The 12,775-nt window shown below is 40.6% G+C and overlaps 1 protein-coding gene across 3 annotated transcripts in view; it reads right to left on the reverse strand.

Moving 5' to 3' along the window:
• Positions 1-12,775, reverse strand: part of LOC121281592 (matrin-3-like) — a 67,773-nt gene that overhangs the window by 33,134 nt on the left and 21,864 nt on the right. For all 3 annotated transcript variants that reach the window (XM_041194593.1, XM_041194592.1, XM_041194591.1), the window contains exon 3: positions 8,341-8,402. In XM_041194593.1, coding sequence (XP_041050527.1) covers positions 8,341-8,402 — 62 coding nt within the window. The remainder of the gene's footprint in view (positions 1-8,340; positions 8,403-12,775) is intronic.

The following is a 12,775-nucleotide window of genomic DNA, read 5'->3' on the forward strand; positions in this document are numbered from 1 at the left end:
CCAGCTTTAGATTTGGAGATGATAATGCCCTAAAATCTTTAAAACAGGTAGTGATTCCCTGTAAGATAGCTGGAGACAATCATTCCTTCAGTATGGAAATAGCTTCTAGTGAAATACCATTATTGTTGAGCAGGCCATCGATGAAGAGAGCACAAATGAAGCTGGGCATGGAGAACAACATGGCTATTCTATGTGGAAAACCTGTGGAATTGCAATTTATGCAATCTGGACACTATTGTATTCCTTTAATGAAACCTAACTTATCTACTAAGGAAATTAAAGTAGTGCTATTAGCATCAGATCATCAGAATTTACAGCACAAAAAGCTAATTGTGTTAAAATTGCATCGGCAGTTTGCCCACCTTCCTTCCCAAAGATTAAAAATTTTGCTAAGGGATAAGGGATGGAATGTGCACTAAACTCATAAAAGAGATAAGCGATAGATGTGATATATGTAAGAAATAGAGATGGACACCGCCACAGCCAATAGTGAGTCTACCCTGAGGGAAGAATTTCAATGAAGTTGTGACGATTGATTTAAAGATGTGGGATAAAGAAAAGAACATTTTTTATTTTACATTTCGTAGATTTGGCAACAAGGTTTAGCCAGTTGACAATCATAAACAGTGAAGAGAAGAAAATAATTGTGGATCAGGTAATGGAAAAGTGCATAGGGAGTGGATTGGGACCACCGGCAAAATTCCTCATTGATAATGAGAGGGAATTTAATAACGATGAGTGTTGGGACGTGTGCAGAAACATGAATAGAATAGTTACGAGTACAGCAGCAGAAAGCCCTCTTAGTAACGGAGTGTGTGAAAGAAATCACACAGTGATAGAAGAGATGCTTCATAAGATTTTAGCAGATAGACCAAGCTGTAAATTATCATCTCTAGCATAGGCTGTCCAAGCCAAAAATTCAATGCAGTTTGGCTGGAGGCTATAGTCCATATCAGATGGTTTTTGGTAGAAATCCAAAAATTCCTTCAATCCTGAGCGATTATCCCACAGCTTGGGAGGGAATTACGATTAGCTCTACTTTTAATGAGCATTTAAATGCACAACACAGAAGAGCATTCCTAAAAGCCAAAGTTTCAGAAAGAATTCGGCAAGCCTTAAGATTCAATGTTCAGCCTTCTGAAACTATTTTCAATCAGGGAGACATGGTATATTATAAAAGAGTAGTTTGAGTGAAAAGGCTTGGGGGAAAGGTTATAGGTAAAGATAGTAAAACAGTCATTATACAACATGGGAGCCAGACTTTTCAGGTGAACTCATCGAGGTTAGTTGGTGTGGATTACAAATTTGCGGGAGCGGAAAGTGTTGTAGGAAGTGATGAGGAACCATTTATTTCTCATACCCATATGTTGCACGATTGAGGGGGCCAGGTAGCTGAGATTGGCAGGGTATCTGAAGATAAACACAGTAATTTAGACGAATAAGATGAGGCGATTTGTCCCAGAGAACTGCCAAAAGCTGGCACTAAAGTATCATACTTGCCAGAAGGGGTCAGTCAATGGTAGGATGTGACGATTGTAAGTAGAGCAGGGAAGGCCACTGGAAAATATATAAACTGGTTAAATGTACGAGATAAAGGACAGGAGGTTTGTCCAATGGATTGGGAACATGAATTACAAAAATGGAAGGCATAAAAACGTAGTATCAGTTCAGACAGTCGGTCTGGGAGTGAACATGCCTCTGGGAAGAGATCACAAACGGTCAAAAGAACATCTATAAATAGGAGGAGGAGATCAAGCAGTAACAGCTTGGAGAGAGATAGAAGGCAGGATAGAGGGCGTAGTTTAACAAGGTCAAGGAATATGGCACAGACCGGTAATGCTACGAGCAGAAGCCCATGTGACTGAGAAGTCTTAGTAGGTGCAAACAAATTAAATAATAAATTAATAAAGGATAACAAACAGCAAGAACTACATAGTTGGAAAGAATTTGGGGTGTACACAGAAATGCCAGACAGGGCACAATCAGCTCTATCTCATAGTTGGATATGCACGGAGAAGGTGCTTCCTAATGGGGCTTATAAAGCTAAAGCTAGGCTAGTGGTACTAGGGTTTGAAGAAAAATTGGATGACCAGGGTATAATAGTAGATTCACCTATGGCAGGAAAAGTTATTCTGAAGATCTCTTTAGCTCTGTTAACTACAATTGCTTGGAAATGTAAGCCCATTGATATTAAAGCTGCTTTTTTACAAGGACACCAATTTCAAAGGGAAGTGTTTCTCCATCCACCATAAGGAGGCGCCAGACGCAGAAGGGACACTCCAGAAGCTAAATAACTGCACTGACAGTTTAGATGGCGCCTCCAGAGTTTGGCATTTCTCAGTGAGATCAATTTTGTTAAAGTTGGGCTATCTTCAGTTGGATGCAGACCTGGCAATGTTTTATTGGCACCATGGAGGGAAGCTTGCAGTCATCTTTACGATGCATGTAGCTGATTTTTTGTGGGGTGGCAGTAGCGAATTTGAAACGGTTGCCATTAATAGGCTCAGAACAAAGTTTAAAATTGGAACTCAGGCTTCTGGTGCGTTTAAATACATTGGATTAGAAATCAGGCAGAGCGGATCACACGTCATTTTACATCAACAATCCTACTTAGAGAATGTCAATCCCATTGCAATTAATCGCGATAGGGCCTCCCACAAAAATACAGCGGCTTCTGAAATGGAAAGAGGAACTCAGAAGTCTAATTGGGCAACTCAATTGGCTAGGCAAACAAACAAGGCCAGACATCAGTCCTGATATTTTGGAATTGAGCACTAAAATGAATGATCCCAAGGTTGAAGAAGTCATTCGAGCAAACAAAACATTGCCAAAATTAAAAATGGGAATTCCCATCTTGGGATGGTCTTAGGAAAATGAAACTGTTTAGTGATACATCTTATGCAAATCTATGTGGTGGATTTTTGAGCACGGGGAAAAGGTAAATGTTGCTCTTTGGCATGGGAATCTAAAAAGATATAAAGAGTTGTAAAAACTACATTGGCAATGGAGACTCTCGCCCTTATTGAGGCAGTAGATATGACATTCTTTATATCAGATGCTGGCAGAAATTTTAAATGGAAAAGGGTATTCTTGAACGGTACCTAACGAATGTCTTATTGACAATAAGTCACTTCAGGAAAATGTTCACTCTACGAAATGCGCTAACAAAAAGAGATTGCCAAATCAAATGGACTGACTGATAGCAGCTACCAATTATCTGACTGCTTCACGAAAAGAGGAATGAGCTCAAAAAGTTACCGGAGATCCTCAAAGAGGGACATCTTTTTCTTTGAAGGGCCCAAAAAAAGGAAAATTCCTTTTGTATGGACATTTCTATATGTGTTTTTTTTAAAGAGAGGAATAAGGTGAACTTATTGAACGAAAAATATACTTTGATGTTTGTTATTAATTTATTTTTTGTGATTATATAAACTTGACGGTTACTTTCTTTTTAAGAAGAAGGGAAGCTGTTGGGGAAGGAAACAGTTAAAGAGTTCAATCACTAATTGTTAGTTAACAACCTAAGTACCCATTTGGTTGTATAAAAGGGATAACAGGCGAGACAAGTTCCTTCAGAGAGTTTTATGCACCAGAAATAAAACTCTATAATCTGAAGGAGTCAGTCTTGGTCTCAGTCTTTATTGGCAAACAGCTATTGGAGCTTAACACCCGCCAATACCTTAAACATTCACTCCCTCCATTATCAGTTCACCATGGTTGTAGGGTATACAGTCCCCTGCAGCAACATGCCAAGACTTCTTCAAAGTTCCTCCCAAATCATCTAGAAGGCACATGGAAACACCATCTCCAAGTCTCCTACCATCCTGGTTTGGAAGTATTTTGCCATTGCATCATTGTCACTGGGTCAAAGTCAAACTCCCCTACGTAATAGCTTTGTGGGAGTACCTCCACCATACAAACTGCAGTGGTTCAAGAAGGCAGTTACCAACCTTCTCAACGACAATAAATACTGGCCTTGCAAGCGAAGTTCACATCTTGTGAATTAAAGAGAACAGAAAAGTGTAATTTTTAAGCATCATGCATAAAAATGTATTATAGCTGTTGGAATGAAATTGATAATGGCTAAGATCTGCAATCCTCTGTTCCACTTTCTGTCACAACTTCATTGGAAATTTTGTTTGTGTTCTGCAATGCATGTAGGTGCTACTGGACTCTAAGATAGCTAGTCCTTCTCTGATGTCATTCAAAGAGAAATTTGATAGACCAGGATTTTTTTTTCTTGGCTAGGATTGTTTTCTTTGGAAAGGATGAGGGGGGACCTAATTAAAGTGTGTAAAATTATTATAGGTCTTGATAAGAGTGGATAAGGTTGCCCTATTCCACTCAGTCAAGGGGCCATAACTAGGGGGCACAGATTTAATGTAAGAGATAGGAAGTATAGAAAGGATTTAGAGGAAATTGTTTTCACCCAGAGGATAGTGTGGATCTGGAAGTCACTGCCTGAAAAGATAGTAGGGGCAGAAACTCTCAACATTTAAAAGTACTTGGATGTGCACCTGAAGTGCCTTAATCTTTAAGGTTATGGGTCAAGAGCTGGAAAATGGGATTAAGCTGAGTGGCTATGTTTGAAAACACACAGACATGACGGACCAAATGGCTTCTTTCTGTGCTGTAAATTTCAATGGTTCTAAGAAAAAAAGAGTATAGATCACCATCATAAACACTGATTGACCTTTGGTTACTTTCAGAACCCCACAGACCTGAGAGTTCAAAAACCATGTCTACAGCATAAACTACAGCAGCAGGGTGGGAGTTGCAGGGGATGGGATGGTGGGGAAAGACAGAAGGGAAGATAATTTACTTCCAAACTACCCTCTAAAAATAATATTTCCCTTAGGGATAAGAGCATGGAACAGAATTAATAAACAGCCAGTTTTGCTAATTTTGATTTTTAAAAACCACCAAATAATGAAAAACATCTTGGGACAGGAATGTAATAAATTTAGTTTACTAATAAAATGATTTAAAACAAAGGAGGGTGATCAATGGTAAATGCAGACAAGTCAGGATTTAACTGTTTCTAAGGAAAACTCTCGAAAAAAATTCTAAGCTGTCAGGTCGGCTGAATAAGAAAGACAGAGCTGAAGGCCAGGAATTGGCTCTCGACCTTTCAAAAAAGGGGATATTATTCTTTCATCTCTTGACATCTGGATACTTAGCTGAAAATTGTATGACAAATATATTCCTGTCCTCTTCAGCTTCCTATTACCAACAACTCAAGCTCTCTCTCAATCTAGTCAACACATCTAGGAGCAGCATTTCCAACCTGCTCATATAATCAATTTTTTTCTATTCAATTATGGGATGTGGGCTTCGCTAGCTGGGCCAGCACTTATTGCCCATCCGTTGTTTTATTTGATAAGTTGGAGGTGAGCTGCCTTCTTGAACCACTGCAGTCCATGTGGTGTAGGTACACCCACAGTGATGTTAGGAAGGGAGTTCCAGGATTTTGACCCTGCAACAGTGAAGGAACAGCGATATATTTCCAAGTCAAGATGGTGAGTGACTTGGAGGGGAACTTTCAGTTAGTAGTCCATCTATCTGCTGTCCTTGTCCTTCCAGATGGTGGTGGTCATAGGTTTGGAAGGTGCTGTCTAAGGAACCTTGGTGAATTCCTGCAATACATCCTGGAGATGATACACATTGCTGCTATTGTGCGTCGGTGGTGGAGGGAGCAAATGTTTGTGGATATGGTGACAATCAAGCGGGCTTCTTTGTCCTGGATGGTGTCAAGCTTCTTGAGTGTTGTGGACGATGCACTCATCCAGGTAAGCGGGGAGTATTCCATCACACTCCTGACTGGTGCCTTGTAGATGATGGGCAGGCTTTGGGGAGTCAGGGGGTGAGTTACTTGTCACAGGTTTCCTAGCCTCTGACCTGCTCTTGTAGTCACAGTATTTATATGGCTAGTCCAGTTCAGTTTCTGGTCAATGATAGCCCCCAGGATATTGATAGTGGGGGATTCAGTGATGGTAATGCCACTGAACATCATCGGGTGATAGTTGGATTCTCTTTTGTTGGAGATGGTCATTGCCTGACACTTGTGTGGCGCAAATGTCATTTGCCACTTGTCAGCCCAAGCCTGGGTATTGTCCAGGTCTTGCTGCATTCAAACCTGGACTGCTTCAGTATCTGAGGAGTTATGAATGGTGCTGAACATTGTGCAATCATCAGTGAACATCCCCACTTCTGATGTTATGATGGAAGGTAGATCATTGATGAAGCAGCTGAAGATGGTTGGGCCGAGGATACTATCCTGAGGAACTCCTGCAGTGATGTCCTGGAGCTGAGATGACTGACCTCCAACAACCACAATCATATTCCTTTGTGCTAGGTATGACTAACCAGTGGACAATGTTGTAGCTGTACTGCTACAGCTTGGCTAGAGGCGCAGCAAGTTCTGGAGCAGAAATCTTCAGTACTATTGCCAGAATATTGTCAGAGCCCATATCCTTTGCAGTATCCAGCGTCTTCAGCCATTTCTTGGATGTCACGTGGAGTGAATCGAGTTGGCTGAAGACTGGCATCTGCTGGGGGCCTCCGAAGGAGGCCGAGATGGATCATCCACTCGGCACTTCTGGCTGAATATTGTTGCGAATGTTTCAGCCTTATGTTTTGCACTGCTGTGCTGGGCTCCTCCATCATTGATGGTGGCATATTTGTGAAGCCTCCTCCTACTCCAGTGAGTTGTTTAATTGTCCACCACCATTCACGACTGGGTGTGGCAGGACTGCAGATCTTAGATCTGATCCGCTGGTTGTGGGATTGCTTAGCTCTATCACTTGCTGCTTATGCCATTTGTCATGCAAGCAGTCCTGTGCTGTCGCTTCACCAGGCTGACACGTCATTTTTAGGTATGCCTGATGCTGTTCCTGGCATGCCCCCCTGCACTCTTCATTAAACCAGGGTTGATCCCCTGGCTTGATGGTAATGGTAGAGTGGGAGGATATGCCAGGCCATGAAGTCACAAATTGTGTTCAAGTACAGTTCTGTTGTTGCTGATGCCCCACAGTGCCTCATGCATGCCCAGTCTTGAGTTGTTACATCTGTTCAAAATCTATCCCATTTTGCACAGTGGTAGTGCCACACAACACAATGGAGGGTATCCTTAATGTGAAGGCAGGACGTCATCTCCACTATGACTGCGCGGTAGTCACTCCTAACATTACTGTCATGGGCAGATGCATCTGTGGCAGGCAGATTGGTGAGGATGAGGTCAAGTATGTTTTTCCTTCTAGTTGGTTCCCTCAGCACCTGCCGCAGACCCAATCTAGCAGCTATGTCCTTTAGGACTTGGCCGGTTCGGTCAGTAGTGGTGCTACCGAGCTCCTCTTGGTGATGGATATTTAAGTCCTCCATTCAGAGTACATTCTGTGCCCTTGCCTCAGTGCTTCTTCCAAGTGGTATTCAACATGGAGGAGCACTGATTCATCAGCTGAGGGAGGGCAGTGTGTGGTAATCAGCAGGAGGTTTCCTTGTCCATGTTTGACCTGATGCCATGGGGTCCAGAGTCGATGTTGAGGACTCCCAGGGTAACTCCCTCCTGACTGTTTACCACTGCGCCGCCACCTCTGCTGGGTTGGTCCTGCCAGTGGGACAGGACATACCCAGGGATGGTGATGCTGGTGTCTGGGACATTACCTGTAAGATATGATTCCATGAGGATGACTACGTCAGGCTGTTGCTTGACTAGTCTGAGAGACAGCTCTCCCAATTTTGGCACGAGTCCCCAGATGTTAGTAAGGAGGACTTTGCAGAGTCAAAAGCAAAGAACTGCGGATGATGGAAATCCAAAGCAAAAACAGAAATACCTGGAAAAACTCAGCAGGTCTGGCAGCATCGGTGGAGAAGAGCACAGTTGACATTTCGAGTCCGGACTCGAAACATCAACTGTGCTCTTCTCCACCGATGCTGCCAGACCTGCTGAGTTTTTCCAGGTATTTCTGCTTTTGTTTTTGTTTTGGACTTTGCAGGGTCGACAGGGCTGAGACTACCTTTGTCGTTTCTAGGTCGATGCCAGGTGGTCTGCCTGGTTTCAATTCATTTTTGTGATTTTGTAGCGGTTTGATACAATTGAGTGGCTTGCTAGGCCATTTCAGAGTCAATCACGTTGGTGTGTGTCTGGAGTCACATGTAGGCTAGGCCAATATTAAAATGAACTGGGATTAGACTTCCCAAAAAAATCAAAATGGAAATTGTCAAATATTCTTACATGATCAATATTGCACGTACAACTCATGTTTCCCACATAAACTTAGGATGCAATTTAAAAAAAGTTGAAGTCAATCTTTTCATAGTAAATTAAGAAGAAATGCATACATTTCCAAAAGCAGCAAGCAACGTCGTTTGTGTGCTGGTTCGTTCTTATGCTGGTTCCAATCCTAAATAGGAAAGAAAAAAAATCACAAATTTTACATTTATGCTAAAATCAAACTGCTACTACATACAGTATAGGGGTACTAACAAGTTCAAATCTTTACCAGTATATTAAGAAGAAAGGTTGGTTCAATACAGTGGGACATAGATAAAAACAGAGTGGCTGCCCAGCAACAATGTTGAACGAAATCTTAGTTTATAAATGCCATTTAAATCTCAGGATTAAGTCATAACCTGTTATTTAATAATATACACTGTGTATGACTGTAATTTGAATATTTAGGCTGTTTCTTCATTCTGAGCATATTGTTCAACCTCCATAAACAAGTGGATATGCCATAATCAAAATAAAGAAGGAATCACTGAGCCACTGAATTTTAACAGTTTCGTATTACACCAGTCATATGTTCTTCCGTGATCTGTTTATAGACTGATACTGTATCCTCCATATATACACCAATACCTTTGAAAGGGAAAAGCTAGTAGTGATGACATTTTCTTTGCTCCTTGATCAGCAAAAGCTAGCTACATTACTCAAAGTGAGCCAATTTATCTATCATGATACATGTCTGGTCCACACACTTGTTTTTATCATCCCTGGAATTAGATACTCTTGCACTAAACATGTGTCACCAAGACATGGCATGGTAGGTGGAGTTTACAACTGGAACACACATAATGACATTGCTACTCTTGGTTGATGGCTATTCTAAAGCAACAAAATGCACCTAGAGGCCCAATTAGTAAGATATGTGGCCAGCAAGTATGAGGCTCAAACAGAGTTTACTGAACTTAATCAAGATGGCAGCAAGAGTAGTATAATAAGTTTCCACATTCCTGATGTAGGACAATCAATCAACCATGACTATACTCCCAAATACTATCCAATCATCCCTACTGGAATTGCGCAAGTGAATGATGAGTGAGCCTATTATTAGTCTATATCTTAATGCCCTTACAGTCAAATAGCCAGATGACACTCCATCATATGCCAAGAAGAGTGGGAAATAGGCTGGCCAGAGTCTGAGGAGCTGTACCCAAATTAGAAGGCCTTCAGGAAGGATGGGACAAAGTAAAACCAGCAAAGAATCAAGGGTAAAGAAGGAATATCTTAGGAGCCTTCCATTCAGTGCTTTGCCAACAAATGTAGGCATCAGCCCAGGATCAATAATGTAGTATTGACCTCAAATCAACATTGCAATTGCTTGACCCAGAAACAGTTCAGTAGTAGCAAGACAATGTCCAATAATGGCTGGAATAATAGCAGTGAAAGGAGAATGCTGTACTAATGTTAATTTGGATTTGTGTGAATCTATAAGTATGCTATTCCTCGTACCTTAGTGACAGCTAGACTGTCACAAATGCAACATCTTGCTGGGGTGGTGGGGAGAGGGAAGGTGGGTGGTTGTTGGATGAGCTAAAAATGTAAATATGGATAGATAAAAATGTGGACCAAGTGGGGCTGCCATAATGGGCACCTTTAAGCCAAACAGAACAGTTTGTACTCCCTTTACAATGAGTTTCAGCAATTTTCTGTGGAACGCCCATTCTGATCTGAAACATCACACACTTAACAACTACTGCTGTGAGGTTCTATGTGCCATTTGAATCCTCAATTTTCTCCTCCCCCCACCCACCAATTTTTTTCCTTTGGAATGGAAGGATATAAAATCTATTAGTAGGCAAGCACATTCTGTTTGTAAAAGAAAAGTTGCAAGAGTAGAACCTTGAATTTTCTTGGCTCAAAAGAAAAATTTCGAAGACTTCAAGGCTGAACTTCTGAAGCTGACAGCATAAGGAAAGCCATTTGCTTGTGACATGGAGCAATCCTACTGAATGCAGTAAGTGAGTCGTCTGCCCTTGTCAAACATGACTAGTTTCCTATTTGAAAAGAAAATCTCCTGCCAAGCGATTTATCATCAGTATTAGGAAAAAAAAGAGTTGAAGTATCAAAGTATGCCAGGTGGGCAAATGGGACCTACAGTGCACTTAAGTTGCACCATAACAATAAGGGGCAGGCTCTATGTATCAGTTGGCCTTTTCTGTCCTTTATTTTTAAATGTTCATAATTGGAAATGAAGGAGTACACCTCCAAAATTGGAGAAAGTTGTAAACTCATTTCAGAACAGATTATTCAGCACCTCAAGTCTGTTCTATCATTTTATTAGCTCATTTGATGTTTGTGTACTTTAGCTCCATATACCCACCTTTGATCCACGAATCTAAAAAACATTATCAGTCTTAAAAAATAACTGGCCTAGCATTCTGTCTTTAGGGGGAAGAGTGCTCCCAATCTCCAATACACTCTGTGGAAATGTGTTTTTCTTCCCATTCCTGATTGCCTTTGTTCCAATTTTAAGATTGGGAAGTCTTGTTCTGGATTTCCCCCACTAGAGGAAATAGCTTAATTATACATATCCTCAAATCTGCTCTTCATTTTAAACACCTCCATCAAATCACCCTCAACTTTTTAAACCCAGAATATAAACTAGGTTTACGCAACATGTCCTCATACTTTAAATCTTTAAGCTCTTGTATGTTTCTGCTGAATTGCACTCTACTCTCTAAAAGACCAATTTATTCTTCCTGAAGTATGTTGCCCAAAATTGAACAGGATTCCAAAGCATGGTTGTGTACAACTGAAGCAGCACTACCTTACTTTTGTTGTTTAAATCCTTAGGATAAAAGGCCAACATTCTAGTAACCTTTTTAATTGCTTGCTGTATCAGTATATTGACTTTTACTCTTTTACGTACCAAGACACCCTAATCCTTTTGCTGTTCCAAGATTCCTGGTCTCGTAAATAAAACATTCCTATTTGCCTTTGTCCATTCAGGTAATTGGATATGCGAAGCCCACTTGATCTTTCCTTCATTCTAGCCCAGTCAGTTTTGCTGCAGCCCCAGTTGTAATTAACCAAGTGGACCAATTAACCTGGCACTTTCCTGATCTGTTTGGCTCAGTACCACACCATACAGCATAGTAACCATGGGGCTATTGGAAGATTATACTTGTATAACAGTTCTGATGTTACTGGACGTTGGCATCAAAGTGAATAATCTTATGCAAAAACAGCCAAGCAATTTAAACGTGCACAAGACCTGAGTAAAGTGGAATGTTGAATGAAACATGCTAATCATAAGACTAAGACCAACATACAAGCTGGATATGTTTTTTCTCCCCCCAAATAGAGGGAAGAAACAGTAGTACACTTCTAAACAAACAGAATGGAGAGTGAAGCAAAGGAGACAAAAAACTCAAAGCAGTCAGCATATGTGCAAATTATTCAGCTTTTGGCAACTCCCTATTCATTTGTATATGGAGGCTGGACAAATAATTGTACCATTTTGTGCAACTGCAATTGATTGGGGCAAGGCAACTAGCAGCTTTCCCATGTTTGTTTTAAAAAAAACTAAACCAATCATGTGCACCTGACAGTGACTCACACTTTTTTTCCATACCATTTCTATTCAGAATTCTTTCTAATCTGCTACAGTTTACATTACCCTCCCCTGTTCAATTCCTCATCAATTAAGTTGTCATTTTTCAAAGAAATATTCATCTTTTAATTTTTAAACAAATACTCATCTTTTAACATCCAAGTGACTTTTGATGTAATGTTTAATTTCCCCTCCAATAAATCCCTATCATTTAACTCCCTTGACCAAAGGAAAATTACATACACAGTATACATTATGTAAATAGCCAGATTTCCTGTAAATAGTGAAATAGTAACAAAAGAAATAATCACTATCCTGAACATGGTGTTTTCTGAGAAAAGTGGGTTTTTAACTATTCGTGGGACAAATATATATCAAAAGGAACCAAGTATAAATTGTGCGATGTTAGAAAACTTATAATTAAGTCAGTTCATGAAAAAGTATATTACTACTCACCCCAAATGCAGTCAACTTCATTCTTCAAATGAAGTTTTTCCTCCATACGACTGTTTATCCATGTCATAGCCCACATGGTAAATTTATTTTGCCAATCACATCATCTCATTAAGGAACTTCCATGTTTATGGACCACCCCAATGCAAACTCTTCCACTGTTTTCCCATATGTTGACTGAAGATACTTCAAGCACACAAAACAAGGCTCTTAAACACAACCAATTTCTTTGGAGAAAGGAAAGGGGCAGGCACTTACAAGCCTGCTACAATGTGAAGAACTACTGTGCACAGGTTATGAAAAATATACTTCCTTCCAGTTTTCTTCTCTACATATAATGGAGGCCACAACTGGAGTATTGTGTGCAGTTCTGGTCACCACATTACAGGAAGGACATAATAGCTCTGGAGAGAGTGCAGAGGAGGTTTACAAGAATGTTGCCAGGTTTAGAAAAGTGTAGCTACGAGGAGAGATTGGATAGGTTG

This window comes from Carcharodon carcharias, chromosome 8 (assembly GCF_017639515.1).
Source record: "Carcharodon carcharias isolate sCarCar2 chromosome 8, sCarCar2.pri, whole genome shotgun sequence".
Taxonomy (NCBI): domain Eukaryota; kingdom Metazoa; phylum Chordata; class Chondrichthyes; order Lamniformes; family Lamnidae; genus Carcharodon; species Carcharodon carcharias.